The sequence below is a fragment of the Lissotriton helveticus genome, chromosome 3_1, assembly GCF_964261635.1.
Source record: "Lissotriton helveticus chromosome 3_1, aLisHel1.1, whole genome shotgun sequence".
Lineage (NCBI taxonomy): Eukaryota > Metazoa > Chordata > Amphibia > Caudata > Salamandridae > Lissotriton > Lissotriton helveticus.
Window position 1 is genome coordinate 1,501,875,692 of NC_136061.1, and position 25,194 is coordinate 1,501,900,885.

The 25,194-nt window shown below is 48.3% G+C and overlaps 1 protein-coding gene across 3 annotated transcripts in view; it reads right to left on the reverse strand.

Moving 5' to 3' along the window:
* The window catches only part of ARHGEF12 (Rho guanine nucleotide exchange factor 12), a 926,126-nt gene that overhangs the window by 72,191 nt on the left and 828,741 nt on the right, over positions 1–25,194 (reverse strand). For all 3 annotated transcript variants that reach the window (XM_078682163.1, XM_078682161.1, XM_078682160.1), the window contains one exon: positions 15,638–16,075. In XM_078682163.1, the coding sequence (XP_078538289.1) occupies positions 15,638–16,075 (438 nt within the window). The remainder of the gene's footprint in view (positions 1–15,637; positions 16,076–25,194) is intronic.

The window sequence follows — 25,194 nt, forward strand, 5'->3', positions numbered from 1 at the left end:
CCTGGGGGACCCCTGAAAAGTATTCATCACTTACCTGTGCCAGGTTTGCTTGGTTCTAGGAAATAAAATAACTAAAAGAATATTTTTATACAAAAACAATTGGGCTGAAGTTCAGTCTTTGAGTGTGTGAATTCATTTGCTGACTGAATGTGTACAACAAATGCTTAACACTGTCCTCTGATACTGCCTTACTGCTCGGCCACACTACCACAAATAAAGAGTGAGGTGCTATCTAACTAGACCTTTGCCTAACTTTGGGGTTCCACAGGACTCTGTGCATACTATACCTCATTTTGGTATAGTATATACAGAGCCAGCTTCCTACACTCAGTTACCTATGAGAATACAAGTCCTCTTCCCGAGAAGAGGCGTTCTGACTTGAGATCTGTTTAGAAGCTGGTCTCCTGGTCTTCTTGCCGTTTCTCGTGGAGGGATGGCCCATTCTTGCAATATCCATTACCTTTCTTCAGCCAGAGCTGTTCTCTGTGCTCTGGTTGTAACACAAACTCATCCTGAGAGACCTACCATGCTGCTATGGGTCATCAGTTCGACTTCAGCCCAAGGGCGAAGTCTCCAAATCATTTCCAAGCAGGACAATCTATAGGAACAGCTATACAAGTCCAGTACAAGATTTATTATAGCATGCACCCAGAGGGCACCCTAGAGGTGCCCCCTGAAAACCCTACCACTATCTAGTGTGCTGGCTGACTGGTCTTGTCCAGCCTGCCACCACAGACAAGTTGCTGACCCCTTGCAGGTGAGAGCCCAAGCTCTCTGAGGCCAGAAACAATGCCTCACACATCCTCCAACAGAATGGATAGTGATTTAGCATATGAAAGCCAGGGGTTTCAAAACCCCTGCTGCCTTTGATATGTGAGCTAGCTTTCCCCAGACCTGGGAGATGCCACCCCTGCCCTGAGGCCCATTAGGCACCAGAATAGGTGGGAAATTAGCTATGCTAGTAGGCGTGTTGCATCACCAGGCTAATTACACCCCTAAGGTGGGCTACCTGATATGCTACACGAAAGAAGGATTCTCCCATCTTGTTTTTTGGAGGATTTAGGAACACTGGGACAGGGTTATGTCCACTCCCCACAGGAAGGGGTCATGTAGGGGGTGTAGTCACCCCAAGGGTAGGTAGCCCACTGACTACCACACTTCACTCCCCTTAACGCCCCTAAATTGAGTCTTTAGGTGCCCCCTTGACACCAGGAACTCAGATTCACCTGTGTAAAGAAGAAAGACAAAGAAGAGCTGAAGAACGAAAGAACTGTGGACTCGCTGTGAACTTGGCACCAAGCCCCGAGTGCCTGCTCCTGTCTTCACAACTGCAAAGACTTGACTCATCCTGCAGCTGTCCATCCTCCAAAAGCCTCGGAGGGCTGTCAGCACTTCGCCAGCCAGCCAGCATCTCCCTTGAAGTGGAAGAGCCACTTCCCTTCAGCCACCCACCGCATTGACCCGGTACACCATTCTGTTGACTCCCGAAAAAGCAGCATCCCAGGAGGAGGTCTCCGTGCTCCAGGAGGTCAGAGCCGTCTCTACTAAGTTTGGAGATGCCAGTACCAGTCTTGCACCAATACCAGGGGTACCGGAGCCCTTGCAGTAGCCAAGGTTTGTTTAGTGTACAGCCCAGACACCAACATAGAAAAATAGACAATCTAGAGTGGCCCTGTTTTGACCATCTTCAGGCCGAACTAAAAAGTGAGAGTATCCAACGGAAGCGATCCACTTCTGCACCAGAGCCCCACAGCCCGAGTCTACCGACAGTGCATCCTTGCTCCAGAGACTCTCAAGAGCAAACCTCCCTTTGGGTTCTGCTGTACTGGAACCGTAGACCCCCCCCCCCCCGCCTTTCTTTGCAGGTACTGATCCCCATCAACGTGTAGCGTTCAAGGCTACCACCCCTGAAAGTACCTCTGCATTCAGACACCCCTGGGCAGGCAAACCTGAACTCTTGGTGCTTTCTTGGACCATGGCTCCCTACTTACTTTAAGTACAGAAGAACAGTCCTGTAAGTCCTTTAGAGGTGTCCCTATGCAGTGTTTGTTTCGCCTGTAGAATAACATGACTGTTCGAGGCTCAAGCCTCAAATCTGACAGCTGTATTTTCTAAGTGTCTAAAAATACTAACACAAAACATACTTCCCTGATCCCGAAGATCTTGATGTCTAAAATTATATAAAAATCTGGTATTTTTCTAAATTGGTGTCGGATTTTCTTATTGAGTGTGTGTCTCATTTATTGACTCTGTGTGTGCAACAAGTGCCTAACTCTCACCTCTGATAAGCCTCAGGCTACTCAACCATTCTACCACAAATAGAGCACCTTAGTATTGTTAAAGCAAGCCCATGTACAATGATAAGGGATACATAGACTTTCTCTACACAGTGCACCTTATTTTAGTGCACAATATGAAGAACAACCACAAAACAAACGTACCCCAGTATGGCTCTCAAATATGGGAACCAGATATCCCATTAGTGAGCCTTTTACTCAATTCAGGATGATTCATTTAGGTGAAGAGAAGACCCAGGGGGGATTTCCAAAAAAGAACAAAATTGCCTCACACACCTCTTGGGTGCCCTAGCTTCATTACTCGCCAACCTGAGCTCACCAGAGAATGCTCTAGTGGCGGGGGGGGGGGCGTTGTTGTGGATAGAGGGACTATTCAGGGATGGTCTGGGGAGTGGGGGATCTGGACTACTAAAAACCCAGTGTATCTATCAGAGTTTAAATGAACAAGTTACTTGCTCTAACGCATTATCTTATAGAGATTCTATCTAGCTGCAGATTCCTTACCTTTGAATTTCCCAGGCGTCAGGCTGGATCCAGAAACTTGCTGAGCAATGCCCTTAGCACGTGACGTCAGGTGGGTCCATTCAGTTCCGCGTGATGTAGTCGACTTCGGTTATGACATTGCAGTGCCTATATAGGCACCACCCAGGCACAAGGATGTAAGTACTTTTTGTTTTTACCATGCCAGAAGCGCAGAGCCACGATGTAACTGACACAGTCATGTGCAAAACTAGGGCCCTGAAAAGGGGAAAAAACATAGCCCTAAAATATCAGTCCGCAAAGCGGGGAGGCAAGAGTGGGGCTGTAAGGATCTGCAGCTAGATAGAGTCCCCACCAGATAATGCGCTACCGAACGTAAGCAACTTGTTCATCTGACAGAGACTTGTAGTTGCAGATTCTTTACCTTTGAATCAGATACCTGATCTATACCATACCGGCGGTGAGTTGAGGACTGGCATTCTAAACTAAGAAGTCTTGCAGGACTGAACGGGCAAAATGTCCATCCCTGCTCACTTGACCATCAAGGCAGTAATGTTGTGCGAACGTGTGCAAAGAACCCCACGTCGCTGCTTGACCGATGTCTTGGACTGGGACACCCCAAACCAAGGCTGTAGTCAGTGTCTTTCCCCTAGTGCAATGGGCTCTTAATCCCTCAGGGTGCTGCTTCTTTGTCAAGGCATAACAGATCTTGATGCAGATGACCCAACAAGAAATGGTCCATTTCTGAACTGCCCTTCCCTTCTTTGCTCCCACATACCCCACAAAGAGTTGGTCATCCACCCAGAGCTCTTTTGTGCGTTCAAAGTAGAATGACCATGTTCTTTGTGGGTCCAGTTGGTGGAGACATTCCTCTTCCTTAGAGGGATGCAGGGAGCAAAGGTGGTAGGCAAACTGATGAACTGACTCTGATGTAATGGGGTCACAACCTTTGGCAAAAAGGATGCCCTGGTACGAAGCACCACCTTGTCCGGAAAGGACATACGATAAGGAGGCGAACAAGATAATGCCTGCAACTCACTCAACCTCCAGGCAGATTTAATTGCCACTAAGAAGGCTATCTTGATGGACAACATTGTGCGGGGACAATTGTGCAAAGGTTCAAATGGAGCACACAACGGATATGTAAGGACCAAATTAAGGTCCCACAGTGGCATAACAAAGGGCGTGGGTGGAAATAAGTGAGCCAGCCCTTTTAGAAATTAATTTATAATAGGAGACTTTAAGAAAGAGGGCTGGTCTGGCAGCCACAAAAAAGCAGACAGAGCAGAAAGGTAACCCTTGAGAGTTCCCAAGGCAGAGCCCTGCTGGGCAAGGGTTAGAATGAATAAAAGGACAGTAGAAAGAGAAGCAGAAAGAGGGTCAATTAATTAATGCATGAAATAGAATTTCTAAAGCGCGACAATCACCCGGGGGCATCTAGGCGCTGAATAGACCTTTCTGTGCAGTATAATGCAAATTTCTGCCAGCATCAGGTGTATACCGTCTTAGTGGAGGGCCAGCTGGCCACCAGAATAACGTTACAGAGTTCGGGAGGAAGGTCAAAAGCAATCAACTGCCGCCACTTAATCTCCATGCATGGAGACACAGAGTTGACAGGTTCGGGTGGAGAACACTACCCTGCTGCTGTGACAGAAGATCCTCCCGAAGGGGCAGCCTGATCGGAGGATCGATACTCATTCTCAGAAGATCTGGATACCGGACTCTCCTAGTCCACTGTGGACCAATAAGAATGATTTGGGCCCAGTCACTCTTGATCTCCTTCAGAACCCTGGGCAGGAGTGGTATGGGTGGAAAGGCGTACAAGAGGCTTGAGCTCCACTCACGATGAAAACTGTCACCGAGCGATATTTGCCTTGGAAACTTCAGCGCTCAGTACCACTGACACTGCACGTTCTCTTCCAAGGCGAACAAACCTAACCAAGGTTCTCCCTACTGCTGAAAGAGACTTTGCACCATCTACGACTGGAGATGCCATTGTGATCCGCTAGGCATCGGCGGCTGTGTTTCTCCACCCTGGCATTCAGAGAACCTGCCAGGTTTCGAACCACCAGCGTTATGCCCTGATGTTCAAGTCCTATCCAGAGAGACAGGGCCTCTCGACAAACGGTCCAGGACCCTACTCCTCCCTGCTTGTTGCAGTACCACATGGTGGTGGTGGTGTTGTCATTGAAAACCTGCACTAACTTTCCCTTGGCAAATGGAAGAAATACCTTCAATGACAACCGAATCGCTCGGAGCTCCAATACATTTATGTGGTGCCCCGTCTCCGTAGGAGACCAGTGTCCCCTGATCTCCACCTCTCCCAGGTGGCTGTCCATCCCAAAAGTGATGCATTTGTCATGACTGAGATCTGGTTGGAGAAGGAAGAGGGGTCTGTCGTTGACCCAATCGCGGTTCGTTAACCACAACTGCAGATCTTTTGCTGTTCCTTCCTAGATCTGAACCATGTCGGTGAGATTTTCCTGATGCTGTGCCCATTAGAAGTTCAAAACACACTGCAGAGCCCGCACACGCCATTTGGCGTGTCTTACCAACAGGTAGTAGGAGGCCCAACAGCTTCAGAGTCAGTTTCACCAAAATCCAGGACAGAGGCTGAAATATCGGAATCATAGCCTGAATATACCAGACTCGCTGCTCAGGAAGATAAGCCCGAACCTGCACTGTGTCCAGAACAACTCTGATAAAAAGGAGCATCTAAGAAGGAGACAGGTGTGACTTCGGCATTTTTATAGAGAACCCAAGCAAATGAAGAAGGTTCGCCGTAGTTTGAAGGTGGGAGACGATAGCCTGGGGCGAGGTTGCCTTCAACAGCCAGTCATCGAGGTAGGGGGAAGACTGACACCCCTAACCTGCACAGATGAGCTGCAATCAATGCCATCACCTTGGTGACACCCGAGGGGCACTGGAAAGACTGAAGGGGAGCACAGTAAACTGAAAGTGCTCACGACCTACCTTCCATCGCTGGTAACGTCTGTGGCTCAGCAGGATGATCATTTGAAATATGCTTCCTGCAGGTCCAACGCTCACATCCAGTCTTCTTGGTCTAGGGAAGACTAGACCTGAGCCAGAGTGAGCATTTTGAATTTGTCTTTTTTGTGGACAGATTGACGGTCCGAAGATCTAAAATGGGCGGTACCAAAAATTGCCTATGAACACACTAACACTGATTATTTACATTTGTATCTGTACAAGAACAATGCAAATTTGTAGAACCAAAGACAACATCATTAATAGATTCCTTGACACTAAGTTTCCATGATTTTCAAGATTTTAATCGTTCCACAACCAGTCGACACGTGTTTCGTCGCGTTAGGAACAGAGTGATCGTGACTCCTCAGGGCGTACGTATGCAGCGTGAACCCGATATAGGTCGCTCCACCGGTGATATTTCCGAACCGGCGGGGCCCGTGACCATCCTTAGTCGATGAAAAACGTTGGTAATTGTAAATATAACACTCACAGTATGTATGTGTCCTCAGTGCAATCTGGAAAAAAGGTGAGACTTCGTGGATCGATAGTCTAGGGGCGACTACAAGTGAATGTCGCTCTTTAAAACAAGTGGTTCTATTCGAAAAAACCCGGGAAACCTCTCATATGGCTGGAGTGGATAACCCTCAGCCAATACCCAATTTGATAAAACACTACTGCTGAAACTGGGACCCTTTCTGCAGCTCCCTTGGCTAAGAGAGCCGTAACTTCCTCTTGGAGCAACTTTAAATGAACCTCAGTCAGCCGTTCCTGATTTGGCAGAATAGGAGGATGAAAAGAAAGAAAAGGTAGGGAATAGTCCTCCTGGACAATCTGCAAGTCCCACTTGTCCGATGTTATGGATCTACAGTGGGGGAGATGATGACGAATTCTCCCACCAACTGGAGTAGTGTGGTCCTGCAGAATTAGCCTAGGATTGATTGGAGGCTGCGGCGGCTGGGGGTAGTGTGGTCGATGACTTCTGGCCTCTATTTCGAGATCTGAATGCATCGTGTCCACAACCTCGCACAGTTTGGGTAGTCTGTGTGGAACGGTAGCTGGTATAAGGCTGACACGGCAGGAAACCCCTTCCGTTGCCATGAAAGGGGCAAAAGGAAGACTGGCCACAGGCGTGCAGGAGAGGCCCAAGGATCTGGCCGTAGCTCGAGAGCTCTTGAACCTGACCAGGGCCGAGTCTGCCTTTTCCACAAAAAGGCGGGTTCAATCAAAGGGCATGTCCATCAAATTAGCTTGTACATTGCCTGAGAAGCCAGTTGTACGAAGCAAGATGTGGTGCCTCAAGGCCACTGTCGTTTAAATCGATCTGCCCAGCGGATCGGTTTGTATCTAGGCCACACCTTATGGTGAATTTTGCTGCATCCCTCCCATCCTTGACAGCTTGGGAGAGCACAGCCTGGGCCTCCGACGGCACTTGTGGCAGTACATGGGCAAACGTCGCCCACAGGGAATGCGAGAAACGCCTGAAAAAGCATGCAGTATTCACCAACAGCAATGCGAGGCTGGACGAAGAAAACAACTTCTTCCAGAATGAATCCAGCCTTGGATTGGAGGGGGGGAAGGGAATGCGTTTTGGGACGTAGAGGCCTGCACCACCAAATTCTCGGGGTGGGGTGTTGGCTGAGAAATTTTGTGTCACCCGGAGATTTTCAAAGGCGGCGTGCAATCGTCCTATTCACAGGAGCCCCTGCGCTCGGTTTGGACCATGTTCTTAGAAGGATGTCTGCAAGTGCCTCATTAAAGTTCAACAGGGGTTCGGAAGTGGAAGCCCCAGATTGAAGCACCTCAGTCAGGAGATTAGTCCTGACATGCATCGAGAGCAGATCTAGTACGGGGACCTCAGCTGCCCTCTTAACCACCATGGCATAAGACGCTCCCTCCTCCGTAGTCACCATAGGTGGAGAGAGCATGCCAGTATCTGGAGATGTATCCTGCCCACCGGCCTCCCCAAGTTCCCCATACCTGTCCAAATTCTCCTCAGAGACTTCCTGGGTTTCAAGAGGGTCTCTAGACCCCTCCCAATCCTCTCCTGAGATTAGCATATCCTCAAAGTACTCAGACGACAACAAAGAACCTCTGGGTTCTGTCAATGTCGTTCTGGCTCCGTGACGTCAGGGATGAGGATGGGGCTGGCACCACTGATGGGCATCGATGACGTTGCAGGCACTGACTTCGGATTCAACACTGGGGAAAGTTGCTCTGGCACGGCAGGCGTCAAACTGGATCTGGGATCGGATCCCTGGGGCCCCACCGGTGTTGTGGGTGGAGGGACCCTTTCCAACACTGCGGGGCCTGTAAGCTTACCAGCAGGGTCGTTCCACTCATATATGTGGTGCATGGGCTGGTAAGACTCTTATTTGAGCAGGAGTCGCTTCAGCTCCCAGAAAGGGGGGCGATGCGAAGTCGACTCTGGCTCAGCGGAACCATGCCTAGAGCATCTGTGCTTCTTACCTCTCTTGATGACGGATGCCAGTTGAGGTGAAGACGAAGTCCGCTTGGACTTCTTCTTCTTCTTCTTATGGCCTCTTCCCAGAGTGTCCTGAGGCCCTCAAATGGGAGGAAGAGGTCTTAGTGCTCCTTGAGCGGTCCAGCGACCTCCTCTTCTTCGATCAGGACCGTGAACTCCTCGAAGTCTCGCTTGACGGTGTCGACTGCTGGGCTGCAAGTACGTTCATCGCCCGCTCCCTCAAGGTCTTTGGAGCCATCGCCTGACAGTCCGAACACGACTTCATATTGTGGTCGCGCCCAAGACACCAAAGACATACAAGGTGTGGATCGTTGACCAACATCATGCGGGAACAAGTCCCGCAAAGCTTGAAACCGGTCTTCCTCGAAGAGAGAAAAAGCCTGTCAAAAAGCGGTAGCGGGGTAGCTCTTCCCGGATCGGCGCTTAACTGGCGCAGAAAGAAAAGTACTGATGTCCGTGTGGCGCCTATATAGGCACAACAACGTCATAACAGACGCCAATGACACCGAGCCGAATGGAGCTACCAAACATCGAGCACAAGGGGTATTGCTCAGCAAAAGTTTCCGGATCCAGCCTGACACCTGGGAAATTCAAAGGTAAGGAATCTGCAGCTAGAAGTCTCTATCAGATTATATAATTTATTAAATGGGTGGTGTAGGGTGATTAAAAAATAATATCGGACATATGAGGCAAAAATGACGCAGCTTGTGTTCTACCTAGGTGTGAGAAAGTGTTATCTTTCTTGCATGGTATGCCCCCACTTTTTGCTGCATTGCTGATGTACTTTGACTGAGTGTGCCCTGCGAATCAGGTACCCAGGGCCTATGTTCCTTCCCTAAAACTGCATTGAAGCCTAAACCCAATTGGCATCTCTGACCACAGGTCAGCCCCTGGTAAATGGTACCTTAGGTACCCAGGGCACTGTGACCAGGGAAGGCCCCTAAGGGCTGCAGCACTTATTGTGCCACCCTTAGAGGCCCTGTACACTGACACACACAAACTGCCTTTGCAGGCTGAGTGTCTTGGTGCAGAACTAAACAGAGAGTCGACATGGCACACATACTGTGTGCCATGCCCACAAACCCACTGCCCTGGCATACCTCATACCTCAGTCACCCCTCTAGCTGGGTGCACAATGCCAGTGGTGTGGGCACAGGTGCATGAGCCCTGTGCCCCTGCAGTACCCAGGGCCATTCCTGGGGACTGTAACTGCAGTGATGCCATTAAGAGTATATGGTGTTGGGAGGGTGTCATTACGAACTCCACAGTACCATAATGGCTACACTGAAGACTGAGAAGTTTGGTATCAAACTTCTCAGCACATTAAACCCGCACTGATGCCAGTGTGGGATTTAATGCCAAATGCACGACAGAGGGCATCTTAGAGATGCTCCCATGAAACCTAACCAACTCCCAGTGTCCTGCCTGCATGGCTACCGAGGCTGCCACCACCAGACATGTTTCTGGACCCCTGGGTCGAGAGCTTGCCGCTCTCGGGGGCCTGAAACAATGCACATCCTGGGACGAGGTGCCAAGCCTCCTTCCCCAGGATGGGCTGGGGAAGCTTCAAAGGCATGCCGCCTTTGTGAGCTTCTCCAGGCCACTTGCTGTACTAAGCAACTGGCCCCCAATGGTTCTGACCCCCACTCTGGTGGGAATACCGGCGTGAAACCCTAAGTGAGGAAAGTGGGTGTGCCAGCCTCTGCCAACCCCACCCCTCAGGTGGGAGTGGCAAGGTGAAGCACAACTCCGGGCCCTCGCCATCTTGAGGATGGGGAGCCCTAGCCAATCAGAGCTAGGCTCCTGCCCCCCAACCACTGGAGAGTGGCAGGATAGGGGTGTACTCACCCAAGGACAGGAACCCATTGGTCCCTGCCCTTGCCTTACCTGTAACACCCCTAAATTTAGTATTTAGGGGCACCCTGAACCTTTCTTCATAAGATCCCGATTTTGAAACAAGAAGAAAAACAAGAAGAAAGAAGACATGCCATGCAGCTGCTAACAAGAGGACAACACCAACTGACTTGGCCCCAATCCTACAGGCCTGTCGATCCTTGAACCGGCTCCTGCTAAACCCCAGCATCTCCAGGGGTCAGCAACCTCGAAAACCTCGAAGGACCTGACTGCCTTGCTCATCTAAAGACTGGGACTCCCATGAGCAGTGGTTCTGCTCAAACAGCAACAACCCCTGGTGCCAGCCAGGAACCGCTAATCCAGCACACTCTGCACCCGCCAGCCCGGCCAGTGCCTGAGTGAACAAAGACCATGAGGACATCCCCTCGGCAATTGTGATCAGGAATCCAGTGCCCAAGGACCTTACTCGATGCTCCTGACAACGCCTGCAGCCTCACAACAAGGGACCCCTCCAACCGCGCCCAGCTGATGGTAAGAATTCCCGACACCCAAAGACACCCCTGCACCCAGCGCCCCACTGCCCCCTGTGCCCAACTCCTGGGTGGCTACCTAACCTACAGCTTTCCAACTTACCTCTCGAAGAGGTGGTCGCACCTGAATAATCTCCGTCCCAGAGTCTGCAGGTTTTGTTCAACATCCAGCTTTCCCATTGAAATACATTGGGCACCCGAAGGCCCAAAAGCACCCTGTACGCTGTACCCTGCACCCAGCCGCCCGAGTGCCACTGGAAGTGCAGCAAATGTCCTATCCTACTTCCCCACTTGCCCTGTGTAAGTGACCAGGAGCTCAGCTCCCACATCCACGTGGCCTGCCTGCTAGCAGCCACAAACCAAAGGCCCCTTGCCCACCATAGGCTAACATTGGGCCTACTCTCTCTGCACCCGGCTGCCACTGTGCCAATGAGGGTGTAACAACTGCACTTACCTGACCCTGGGAGACCTCTGAATCTTACCCCAGAACCTTAACTCAGCCAGTCGAGTACTTACCCAAAGACCGATAACTTGATTTTCTCTATAGGGTAACATTGGCTGGTTTCACTTGGAAATTCTTTTAAGTGTCGAGTTTTGCAACTTTGAAATATTCCTTAAAAATCGTCTGAACATCAGAAACGAAATTACTCACCTGTAATCAGGAGAGATCCTAGTGCTGGATCTTTGTGCCCAGCACTGACCCTCAAAAGTAATTATAACCATGATTTACTGTTAAGCCAATTTTCCTCCATAGGAATACATTGCCTGTATTTTAAGTGTCGATTTTCAAAACTTACAAATATTCCTTAAAAATCGCCCGTGTAACAAAAACGATTTCTTTCAACTGTTTACAGGAAATGCACCGGGGCTGAATCCAGGATCCAGCCCCGAGTAAGAAAAACCTAGGTAAAGTGATTTTATTGCATTTACTTAAAACTTCCCTTTGAGCTCAATGTTATATTGTGTTTAGCTTGTGTTGCATATTGCAACAACTGTAACAATTGCATTTAAAACTCTATTGCTATTTGAAAGTATTCAATTGCAACATCTCATTCTGATAAAGTATTTATGATACCTACTTGTGGTTCTAAAATAAACTATATATTTTTATATACAAAACAATTGGCTTAGGAGTTCAGTTCTTGAGTGTGTGAGACCATTTGCTGACTGTGTACAACAAATGCTTTACACTGTCCTCTAATACTGCCTTACTGCTCGACCAAGCTACCACTTTAGAGAGTAAGGTTATATCCAACTTTAGCCTCTGCCATACCTCTGGGGACTTTGGACTCTGTGCACACTGTACCTTACTTTGGTGCAGTATATACAGAGCCACTTTCTTACACTAGGTCGACAGATTTCAGCCCATCAACGGCCCACAGATGGGTCCTGGGCTTTCCCCAGGACTAGGATCCCAAACATCGGGAGGACAGAGACGTACGAGTAGGTGCTGATGGCAGGGAGAGCCCTTTGACAAAGGTTTGACTACAAAGCACCCCTCATCAAGGCCCATATCTCCTTGACCCGCTTCAGAGCAGAATCTGCCTGGTCGCCAATCAGGTGAGTCCAGAGAAAGGGTATTTTCCATAAGAGATAATTTGACATCGCCTAAAAAAACGGTTGACCACATCCAGCTGTGGCAGTGAACAACAACACTGGTGCCAATGGCACACCCAATGGACTGAGTGGTGTCCAAGCCACAAGGACTTGTGAACTTGCCTACATCTCAAACATCCTGTATTGCTTGAGTAGGGGAAAGGTCGGAAATAATCTGGCACACCTAGGAGAACTTGAGCTTCTGAATCCTAAAGATTATGGTACTAATGCCTTAGGAGGCAGCAGGCCTTCATAGATCTGCACTTGTTTGGACTCCCTCAAGTGGGGGGTATAGTCAGAAACATATTCAGATTAGTCCAGTTTCTATATGTGCTGTGACAAAATGGCAGGGTGGGTAGGGAGATGACATCTTGCAATCTGGTGACTGACCGGGGTGGCAGAGCACGGTTTGGCCCAAGACCCCAAAAGGTCTGTAAGACCCTTATTGAACGGCAAGAGGGCCTCAGTAGATGTTTGTCCCGGCTGGAGCCTTTCTGTTAAGACACTGATTTTGACCTCTAACATGGGAAAGCTCAAGGCAAGAAGCAGTCTCCTCAGTGGCAGGACCAGGGGGTGAGAGCAGTCCCTATTCAGGGGAAGTATCATGGCCCCTGACCCTTTGAAGGTCAAAATATCAATTTTCTCAGAGGTATGGTTGCCATATTTTATCACCCACATCATAATCATTGTCTGAATCCATGCCAAATGAGGAATGTAGCAGGTGGGTCCTTCCTTGTGAAGGTAGCAAGTCAAGTGGGGGAGGTAGTGCCTCAATGGAAATTGAGCCCCACCATGGTTGAGGCTGTAGAGGTGCTGACTTGGTGTCAGAGAGCACAAGGGACACCTTCTATGGCGTTGGAGGAGTTCGCACCAGTGTCGAGGCTCCAGGAACTAGCATGGAGCATGGTGACGGAGGCGCATTCGAGACAGAAATCTGAGGAGGCCCAGAGGTGTATTCAGGGGTCCAATGGGCACCAAAAGCAAACCTGGAGGCAGTAAATCAGATGGAGAGCCTCCTGGCACAATGGGGCCTAAAGGCATTCCAGAGGGAAATGTTAAGGATATAAAGAGCCAGAGGCTAACCACGCGGAACTCTGGACAAGTTGCGGGATAATCTCGGACATTGACTGACTTTGGGAGCGAGATCAAGAGGTATGGCGACACCCTTGCACCTTCTCAGGAGCATGCGAGTGGAGGGAAGGGGCAGAGTGCGACTTGGATTTAGTATGTTTTTTCTTCAACTTAACCGAACACTTGGAGCGTGAATACCAGAGCTAAATTTCAGCAGGTCGTTTCCGGTGCCCAGCACCAGCATTTAATTCTCAATTTGTGACAGAAATATTTAAAAAGGTGGTACTGTGTGGTTAATTTTGAGATGACCACAACAACCGCCAATTTTTAATTCAATATATATTAAAAATGACTATTATCTGTCGCCCAAGTCATTCTTATAGCTTTGGGGGCCTGAAAAAGTCTGAACTGTCACGCTTGTAGGAGTGTGATGCTTAGTAGTTGTATTGTTACTATCATTGGCAGTATGGCAGTGGCAACGTATGGTGCACACTGTAGTGGCATCCAAATGAGAGCCCTGGCACTTTTTTTTGTTGTTGCAAGTTAAGCACTGGTGACAGCCGACTGACATCAGGAAAGACTTTTGCGGCTTCTGGATCGGGACAGACCCTTCGACTTAGACCAGTCTAGTCAGCAAGTATTCTAGTGCTTGGTGAGAAGTTCACCTTGTGGTGTCATATGGCCTTTGGATTCATCAGCACGTAGTCACTGCATGCCTTGGGGTCGTGGCTAGAACCTAAGCACCATAGGCAAATCTGATGATGATATGTCAGACATCTGGTTGTAACAACCCTTACAGGGTACAAAAGTTGTTTTGTGAGTTGACATTTCCCTTGAACAATGAAAAAAATTGGAAGAAAAGTATATCAAAGGGACAAGGTATAGCTCTGGATCTGTGTCTTGTGGCGCACAAAGAGAGGAACTGATGTCAGCATGCAAGAGTGGCACCTATGTAGGCCCCACACATAATTTCCTAAGCAGAAGGGCATCAGTGGAAAGCTGCACTGCGCCACCTGCCCACGCGCAGAGGTACTGCTCAAAAGGTTCTTGATCCAGTCTGACACCTGGGGAAAATTCAAAAGGTGAGGAATCTGCAGTTAGAAGCCTTTAAAGAAGAGGTAGATATTCCATCTGAGGGGCTGCATATCACTTAGATGAGCTGTTCTTTTTGTTGCACTCGCACATAGCTGTGTCTCTATTCAGAACATGGCATTTCCTGGAGGTTGGCTGACTGGATTCACTAAGGATTTTGATGATCTCTGCGACCCAATAGAGATGTCTAAACTTTAGGATTAAATGAACCATACTTTTCAGTTCAATATCTAGATGTCTGGATGTACTCAAAACAAATAAGGGCCTTGTTTTTTTCCAAATCTCCTGCATCTATTCTTGCACTTAAATAATTAAGATTGCCAAACACGCCTGTGTAAGTACACAGTTAAGTAGTAGACCATCACCCAAATATTCTTAGACAGAGTTTACATTTTCATGATTGGCATGAGGTTTCTTATAGGCTCTCAACTTCAAAGATATCTTTTAAATTAACAGTGATTTGTGCATCATCTACAACAAAGAATGATGTTTGTTGCTGATGGATGTTTCAGCACTGAGCAGTCATTTGACAGCTTCTGAATAAAGTGTGTTTTTGTTAATCGTTTTATATCTGAAGAGCGGTTGTAGATTTTTAATACTGTGGAGCTAGACTTGATATCAGAGGGAGGGTTTGGAAAAACAAACATGAGCCAAAACACACTGATTTTAGGATCTGTCTCTAGACAGCTTTAAGGATCAATGAATAGAAAATTTGATTAAGCGAAGCATGTGCATATTAAACAAATATATTCTGCACATCATTTCTATGCCTTTGCATAGGATGCATTAGTGCACCACAAGTGCAGGTACCAATTTGTATATGAAAGTTCAATTAATAAAGCAATATAGATGTTACATGTCTGTGTGACAATCTGTGTAACAGATCCTTGTGTCAGTCTGCAATATTTATACACACATCAGTATAGGGTACATGTTAATAGCCATCCAGGATATGTTCCCATGCAAGTCTACAGTACATATCTGTTTGACGCTCTGTGGTACATGTGTACATATCAACGGGTATTGCAGCAATTCATTTATTCACCGTACTATGAATATATCAATTGGTTCTATCCACATTGGGTGTTCTGTTCATAATCAAAGGAGTGCTCTAAATATTTAAGGGCACAATTTGAAGATTTTAAATCTTTACATTTCAAGGACATACATCATGGTGTCATGCTTTGTAAATTTAAAGTTTAAAACTGGGGTTTGCGCAGGAAGTAATACAAATATGGAAGTACCTGAGATCCGCAGGTTGAGCTCCACTTCGTCTTTTGCTCCTGATCCATCCTCCTCATTTGCAATCTCATCCCCGCAGGCTTCAGGTGCATCAAAGAACTGATCACCACTTTCCTCCAGGCCGCCTTCTGCAGGTGTCCTCTCTGAGCAATTTGCTGGTCTCCCACCTGTTTTGAAAATTCCAATTTGTTGTTTCGCTTCCGGATCCAGCAGTGAGAGCCTTAGGCAAGGGTTAGACTCTGGACTTTTATTGATGGAAACCTGCTGGGGAGATCCATGGTGGTAGAGGTTGGTTCCAGAATGTCTTTGTGCAAATGGTACATCCTGGTGAAATGCTCCCTCGGAGGTGTTCCGTGAGGACAGACCCTGCTGCAAATCCATGTCGGTCTGCTTCTTAGAGAGTAACAACTGGTGAAGCAGCAGCTGCTTTAACAGGCCCACTGAAATGAGAGAAGAAATTAATTGAGTAGCCATTCTAGTAATTAGTTATAAAGATCACACGTCCTCCTACATAAATGGCGCTATTCCATATGTATTCATTAGTTGAATTGATCTCGGCATTGTACGGTCCTACTGGAGAAACAGAAAACATCACTTACTCCTGAGTGCGCATATTCTAAAACACATCTGGCCCAGATTAATAAACTTTGTACTCTGTTCACCTACCTACCAAAGGAAGTCTGAGGCAAAAAAAGAGTTCAAAGTATGTCCTCTGATGACACAGAAAGCTTCTCATCATACAAAGGGATAATGGGTACATATCTGATATCCATACAGAATCAAACATACAGAATCAAACTGCATACAGAATCAAACAAGCATACAGAATACAGAATCAAACAAGCACCATTAATGCAACTTACAGAAATATGTACAAAGGTTTCTCAGCATATGCCTGTGTTAGATAGATGGCAGTAAAATGGACACCTACTCAAAGGAGGCTAGTGCACAAGTAGATGAAGCATGTGGGATCTCGCAAGAGGGCCCTGTAGGAAGTTGACTTTTTATGTAAAGGGCCAATGTAAGGGCACACCAAGCAAAAAAGTTCAGACGACCCTTATCGGTTTACACAGGCTTAGTTTAATAATCCCAAGTGCTCAATATGTGATGGTGGTTGAGCAGCTTCGACTTATCAGATAGGAACATTAAGCATTTGTTGTTGACACGGAGTAGCCAAGTGAGACATACACACTCAAGAAGAAATCCTTGACTAATGTATGAAAATAACACAGATTATTATAGGAATTTAGACAGCAAGTACTTCGGAATTAGGTAGTTACTTTTGAAGGCATCAATTTTATAAGAAAACAGGAAAAATGCTCAAATAACAATTTTTGAGATATGAGTCTTGAATGCAGTAATGTTTCCAATGGGAGAAAAAACATACACAGCACACATATTCTTGCAGTCTGTGATCAGGGGTGCCCCTTTAGGACAAATGGTTCTTAGGGGCCGGCCAAGGTCTACAGAACCAGCAGTAGTTTGGGTTTACCTGCCCTGGGGAGTCCAAGTGCAGAGGTGCTTGTTCGGGATGGTAGCTTTGAGCGCTACATCAGTAAGGTCAATGGTACCGGAAACCAAGAGGCTGCAAGGGGGCCTTGGGGACAAGCCAGAGAAACACAAAGGGGGGCTTGATTTGCGAGGACCCCTAGGCCAAGGGGATGCAGTCAGGGGTCACAGCCCCAGGGTGTGTCCTGGCTCCCTTCCTTTTTAATCTTTACACCAATGGCCTTGAGTTGGGCATGTTGGAAGGGAATCAGAACCTACCAACAAATGACCACCGCCCCATTCCCGCTCTATTGTATGCGGATGATTTAGTGATCATGGCAAGAACCCCAAACCAGCTGCAGCACCTTCTTAACAATTACTGCAAGTTTATGTCATCCTTAGACCTGATGGTCAACATTAAAAAGACCTTTGTAATGCACATTGGCAAGTGGGTAAAGAAGCCTAAACCAATCTTTATCAATAAAGACAAGCTGGAATGTACTAGTACGTACCCTTATCTAGGTATTTTATTTGACAGCAAAATGTCCTGGAAGCAGGCCATGTGCAGCAGGAAATTAATGTTTCTCCGTGCAACAACTGCCCTGGTCGCATTCGCACGAAAGCTTGGAAAGCCTCCCCCAGAGAACTTCTGAAAATATACTATGCCAAATGCCACAGCGTGGCTGTCTACGGTGCGGGGGTGTGGGGCTATGCTGCCGTAGAAGCTCTTCAGGTGGTAGAGAATGGTTTTATTAGGTACATGTTGGCAACTCCAAAAGGTGCTCCAACCTACGGTAGCCATATTGAACTGGGTATGGATTATATCACGGATAACATCAAAATCCAGCCCATTCTTCTATGGCACCGAGTTTGGACCACTGAGCAGTGTAACTTGACCCGCTCACTCATTATGGACTGCCTAGGCCTGGTCAACTGGATAAAAATCCCTTGGCTGGCCTATGAGAGTACCTTTTTTAAGGATATAAACATGACAACGTATTTTTCTGAGCCCTCTACCTTGTCAAGCATCTCAAGAAAAAAACTAAAAATCCTATGCTTATCACAACTGAGGGAGCTGCGCATATCTCATGAAATTACTAAGATCTCCAATATCCAGATTTTAACTGTTCAATCTTCCTTAGGCATTCAACCCTATTTGAAATATCATCTGAATGCTTATGAAAAATACCTGCTGACTCGGTTTCGTTTTAATATATTCTTTCGTATGGTTTCTTTTCCGAAAAAGCAGGACTGGTCTAAATCTACTATTAGGTGCCCTTGTGATGACACATTGGATCAATCCACAATTCACATTACGCTATTTTGTAGATTTTATGAACTACCACGAAAGCGTTGGATTGTCCCTTTACTATCTGCTACGGGCCTGAGATCTTGTCGTCCCGCTTTCATTGCTCTGCAATACCTAGATTCTGAATTCACGCCAAATGTGTAGCTGGTTTTCTTAAAACATGTATAAAATATCGGCGTTATTATGACTAATTTGCCTTTTTACTGCACTTGCATTTTATCAATAGCTTGTTTAATAACCCCGTCTGATTTTAACTTCAAAATGTATCTTTTTTAATGAAAATTTTGTATGTTGATATAACCCTGTCCTCCGTCCTATTTTTATAAACTGTCTATTGCAATGTACTCATTATGGTTCCTAAAAAATTATGGAAACCGAATAAAAGATATATGACTGACTGACACAGCCCCAGGCTGTGGAACTCGAGGTAAGAGGGTCTTGGCTGGCTGGCCACTGGAGGTCGAGGCTCTCATGTTTGTCAGTCAGTTCTGCAGAGGAAAACAAGACAGCAAGGTCACGCGAATTGTGGATCTCGTCGGTCCTGAAGTCTCTCGATGTGCAGGTAGGTTTTTCACAGTGCTGGTGTCCGGATAGGACACAAACAAGCCTTGAGTGGTGCAGGTGCTCCGGTACTCAGGGTATTGGTGCGGCTGGGCTCCTGGAGGGTCAAGCATCTCATAACGTGGCAGAGAGACTGGGCTGATCTACAGCCACGAAGACTTTCTGAGGACGTATTGCTCCCTTGGTGAGCCCGATGGCCAACAACATGGTGTACCAGACAAGTGCGGTTGGTGCCTGAGTATACAGGGAGATGGCTCCTCTAAGGGAGATGCTAGATGTTTGACGAAGTGCTGGGCAGTCCCCCAAGTGTTAGGGATGATGCACAGTTTTTGGAAGAGTCTGGTCTTTGCAACTGTCAAGGTACCAGCAGCTGGGCAGGCAGGGTTTTGTGCCAAGTTCGTAGTTGGTCCTCAGTTTTCGCTGTAACAGCTCTTCTTCATCCTTCTTTTCCTGGGTAGAAAAATCTGTGCCTCTGGTGCAGGAAACTCATTTTAGGGGCATTTAGGGGAGTATATAATGGTAGCTAACAGGCTACCTACTACTAGGGTGACTACATCCCCTATTTGGCCACTTCCTGTGGGGAGTGGGCATAGCCCATCCCCTGTCTGGCCACTTCCTGTGGGGAGTTGGCATAACCGTGACCCAGTAATCTCTATCTTTTACTAAACAAGATGGTGAAACCCTTCTCTAGCTGTCCAATTGAGGTAGCCCACCTTAGGGGTGTAATTAGCCTGTAAGTGAAACACGCCTCCTGAATATCTAATTTCCCACCTTCTCTAGTGCCAAATAGTCCTTATTTGTTGGCGGCGGAGGATCGGGAGCTGTTGTTTCCATTAAGTCTGCCTTTAGCGCTGTTTCCGCGATAGACACCTCTACTTTGTTTGTTGTACGAGATTTGTGCGCCACTCTTATTGTACTGTGTTTGCTGGGACAGCTGGCCTCTGGAAACACCTCTATTGCTTGAGTGACGAAAAGAACCACCCCTGAACTGCTGGGACTGGAGAGCCCCCATAGACTTTGCAGTCTCGGTGTCCTTTTTGATTTTTCCTAGGGTGGTGTCCACCTCAGGTCCAAATAAGTGATCAGGGTTTACAGGCTGATTTAGGATGGTGGTTTGTATCTCCGGCTTGAACCCGGAGATTCTGAGCCAGGCCTGTCGCCGCAAACATTACACTGGAGTTAATGGCCCTGGCTGCGGTGTCTGCTGCGTGCAGTGCACACTTAATAGAAGCTTTTGAGGTGAGTTTCCCTTTTTGTATGAGCATCTCTGCTGCCTCTTTATATTCATCTGGCAAGTGTTGTAACAGGGTCTCAAGAGCATTGTAATGTGCCCTGTCATATCTGGCCAAGAGTGCCTGAGTATTTGAAATGCGCCAGATATTGGCCGCTTGAGCCGCCACCCTTTTCCCTGATGCTTCTAGCACTTTAGATTCCTTGTCAGGGGGAGGAGCATCACCAGTAGTTTGTGAGTTTGCCCTCTTCAGGGCGTTGGAAACAACTAAAGAGTCCAACGGCAACTGGCCCCTGATGTAGGTAGGGTCCCCAGGCGCCGGCTTGTACTTTTTTTCAATTCTGGGGTTTATAACCCTGGCCCTTGTGGGTTCTTTAAAAATGTCTGCAGCATGTTTTAAGACACCCTTCAGCATTGGCAGAGTCTTTACGGTCTTCTTAGAGGTGGAAAAGGTGTCAAACAAAAAATCCACCTCAATAGGGTCAGCATGGAGCTGGCCGTCATGATTTTTGGCTGCCCTTTCAATAAGCGCATTAAATGCCGCTGAGTCCTCAGTAGGCAAAGTTTTTACATTATACACTTGAGTGTCTGCGGCAGTTTGTGGATCCCCTGGGTCAGCAGCATCTGCCCATGTGTCATGTTGATCCTGAGGATCAGTATCTGCAGGGTAGTTGTACTCATCATAGTCACCTTCCCCAGCCTCCACCTCTGAGTAAGTGGGCGAGATTGGAGCAGTGTCCTGTCCACGTGAAGCTATTATTTCTACCAGAACGGATGAATCCGTGGAATCCTTCTTTTTCTTTAAAGGAATTCTGTAGGACTCCATAGGCTGTGCCGGGGTGATCTTTCGTAAATAGAAAGTTTACCGGTGTCGGCGTCGATGAATTGTTCCGACTGCTCCTCCAGCAGGGGTTGTCGATGCTTTGGGCCCACAACCGCAGGTGAAGGCTTCGGCCCCGTGGACACCTTCATGGACGCCTCGACGACCGTCTTCGGCGCGAAAGCCTTCGGCACCACTTTCGGCGGCAGCGTAAACTGAATGGGCGCTGTCGACTTGTGCGGTTTGGTGGCAGGCTTCGGCGTGGAAGTATCCTTCGGATCGGCAGCGGAAGCTTTGTCCTTAATGCGTTTCAATGATTCCGACACCTGCTTCGTGAAGGAGACGGACGGCTGAGTCGACTCGACAGGTGCCTTCGAGCCACCACCAGGTGCGGACTCGATGGTTGTAGTACTGTTGGCCTTGTCCGGCCGACGCGCAGGATCGACAACCTCTGTAGCTCCGAGTCCTTTGTCGGTGTCGACGGCCCTCGGCGGCGAAGTCTTCGGTTCGACGACCTTGACAAGTGCTTTTGGTGTCCCAGTCTTCGGCTCAACACCCTTGAGCGACTTCACCGGGTCGATAACCTTTTTTGGCTTTGTCTGCACGACAGGTCTGAAGACTTGGAGCCGACAAAGGCGACACGCACTTTCTGTTTCGACGGCACCTCTAGCACTTTCGGTTGTGTAGACACCGAAGCTTTCTCTTTCGGTTTCGATTTCACCAGTTGTGGCTCTTTAGAAGTGTCCATAGCCGGGCCCGGAGGCGAGACTGTGGAACTTGGTGCAAGATCTTGGGTAAGGCCATGTGGCGATCCCTCGATCTGAGCCGTACATATTGTTTCAACGGGGCATAGCTCCTCGCTTGAGCTATCTTCCGTGGCCCCATAGGCCTCATCGTCGTCTCCTACCTTGTCAACGATTTCTTCAGCATCGAGCATTTCTACGTCTGCGTCGTAGTTGGAGTCGATCTCCACCGCTGGATTGGAAAGCGGCTCTTGATCTTCCTGCTCGTCTGCCTCTTCTCCCTCGGTATCGAAAATGTTCACCGGGTCAGGTGCCGTCTGCTGGGCTTCCTGGCGCGCTGCGCGCCGAAGTCGAATTGTCTTCTTGGAGCGGAAACGAGAACCAGCCATACAGCTGGCTTCATCGTGATCCGGCGACAGGCACTTGTTGCACACCGGGTGGACGTCGATGTGAGGATACTTCGAGTTGCACACGGGGCACCTTTTGAACGGGCTTCATTCCATGATGGTTCGTCGAAGAAGGCCTGTAGCGTCGACCGGGCCTCGAGCACTGAAGAGCCACGCGACTCCTCTGGATGTCCGACTCGGGAACTGAGCTGGAACAGAACTGGGCACCGATCGGAAGACAATGCCGACGATAGGAAAGGCCTTTGGGCCAAAAAGAAAGTTTCTATTGATTCCGAACTTGAGTGATCAAATATGCATCCGAACCCAATGGCTGAAAAAAACAATCTGGGGATGGAGTCGATGCCCATGCGCACTGTAGTCCAGGGGAGGAGCCACCTATCTCGTGATACTTCGAAGACTCTTCCAGGACAACAATGTGCAATCATCCGGACCCAACACTAGGCGGCGATCTATGCTATAGATATGAATTCAGCAGCCCACATGCCTCGAACACAGAGCTACAAAGTAACTGATGTAGACGTGTGTGAACTAGGGCCCTGAAAAACGGAGTAAACCTAGCCCTAACAAAATCAGTCAGCAAAGTGAGGAGGCATGGGTGGGCCTGTAAGGAATCTGCACCTAGATAGAGTCTCTACCAGATAATGCATTACCAAAGGTAAGTAACTTGTTCATCTGATAGAGACTTTTAGCTTCAGATTCCTTACCTTTGAATTAGTTACCCAATCCATACTCTCCTAGCGGTGGTTTGCGGACCAATTCCTCATACTAGTAAGTCCTGCAGGACTGAACAAGCAAAGTGCCCGTCCCTGCAGGGGAGCATGGTAAACTGAAAGTGCTTGCGGCCTACCTTGAACCGCAGGTAACGCCTGTAGCCTAGCAAGAAGGGGATGTGAAAATGCACATCCTGCAGTTCCAATGCTACCATTCAGTCTTCTTACTCTAGGGCAGACAAGATCTGATCTAAAGTAAGCATCTTGAGCTTCTCCTTCTTGAGAAATAGATTGAAGGTCTGAGGATCTAAAATGTGCCGCAACCTTTGTTCTATTTCGGCATCAGAAAGTAGCAGGAATAACAGTCACTGCCTACTTCTGAATCCTGGACCCTCTGTATTGCTTCCTTGGCCAGGAGATCTGTAACTTCCTCTTGGAGTAATTTTAAATGATCCTCCGCCAGGCGTTCATGATTTGGCAGAATGGAAGGAGGAAAGGAAAGGCAGAGACTAGCCCTCCTGAATGATCAGCAAGACCCATTTGTCTGATGGTATGGACCTCCAGTGGGGGAGATGAAGATGTATTCTCCCACCAACTGAAGTGGTGTGGTTTTGCAGAGTCAGACTTGGAGTGCTTGGAGGCTGCAGAGGGCAGGGAGGCTGACAACGTCTGGCTTCCATTCCTTGGGCGGAATGAACCGCATCCACGTCTCTGCACAACTTGGCAAGTCTGTGCAGGACGGTGGCTGGAATAGGGTTGATGCGGCTGGCACCCCCTTCCGCTGCCACAAAAGGGGCGAAAGCTAGACTGGCCTTGAGGTGTAGAAGAGAGCCAAAGGATCTGGCCATAGCTTGAGAGTCCTTGAACTGCACTAGGGCAGAGTCTGCCTTCTCCCCCAAAAGACGGCATCCAACAAACGGCATGTCCATCAAGTTTGCCTGGACATCGGCCCGAGAAACCAGTGGTTCTAAGCGGGGCTTGGCACCGCAAGGCCAGTGTCGATGAAATTGTTCTGCCCAGCTAATCAGTCGTGCCAAGGCCACACCTTATGACGAATTTTGCTGCATCTCCCCTGTCCTTAACCGCCTGAGAGAGCACAGCCCGGCCCTTCTCTTGGACTTGTGCCAGCACTTGCACAAACGTCTCATAAAGGGAGTGGGAGAAAAGGACAAATAAGCATGCAGTATTCACCGACTGCAATGCCAGGCTGGAGGAAGAAAACATCTTCTTTCCAAGTGATTCCAGCCTCTTAGATTCCCTACCTGGAGGGGCGGAAGGGAACGCTGCACCACCAAGCTGTCAGGGGTGGGGTATTGGCTGAGAAACCTTGGGTGGCCCGGAGCCAGGCGATGGCGGCGTGCAATTCTCCTATTCACAGAAGCCCCTGTGCTAGGCTTGGACTACGTGTGAGAAGGACATTAGTAGGTGCCTCAATGTACGGAAAAAGGGGTTCAGTGGTTGCAGCCCAAGGCTGAAGCACTTTGGTCAGGAGATTAGTCCTGACCTGCTGGGAGGGCAACTCCAGTACGAGGACTTCAGCTGGTCTCTTGACCACTACGGCATAAGATGCCCCTCTTATGTAGCCACAGTTGGCGGAAAATGTCCAGTCCACTGGCCTCCCCATGTTCCCCATACCAGTCCTTCTGCTCTGCAGAAACATCCTGGTGGTCTAAAGGGTCCATAGACCCTTCCCAATCCTCTCTGAGCCTAAAACATCATCAACCGGCATCTACGTAGGCACAGACGCCAGGGAAGGTCAAGAAAGGCACGACTGGCTCTGTTGGATCCCTGAGGCCCCACCGGTTTAGTGGCCGGAGCTGACGGCGCCAAATCCGATGGGTCAACCCCCTCACACACACGGCACATGGCCTCGTAAAATTCTTTAATTTGAGCGGGGGTCACACCGGCTCCTGGAAAGGGAGGGAGGCGCGAAGTAGACCCTTGCTCCGGCTCCGCAGAACCAAGCCTAAAGTGTCAGTGCTCTTCACTTCATTTGTCGATGGACGACAGTCGAGGCGAAGATGAAGTTCTTCTTGTGCATCTTCCTAGAGTGTCCCGATGACCTTGTGTAGCAAGCTGCCTTTGTATATACTATACCAAAATGAGGTATAGTGTGCACAGAGTCCAGTGGAACCCCAAAGGTAGGCAGAGGTAAAAGTTAGATAACCTTACTCTCCATTTGTGGTAGTGTGGTCGAGCAGTAAGGCAGTATCAGGGGACAAAGTTAAGCATTTGTTGTACCCACTCAATCAGCAAATTATTTCACACACTCAAAGACTGAACTTCAGAC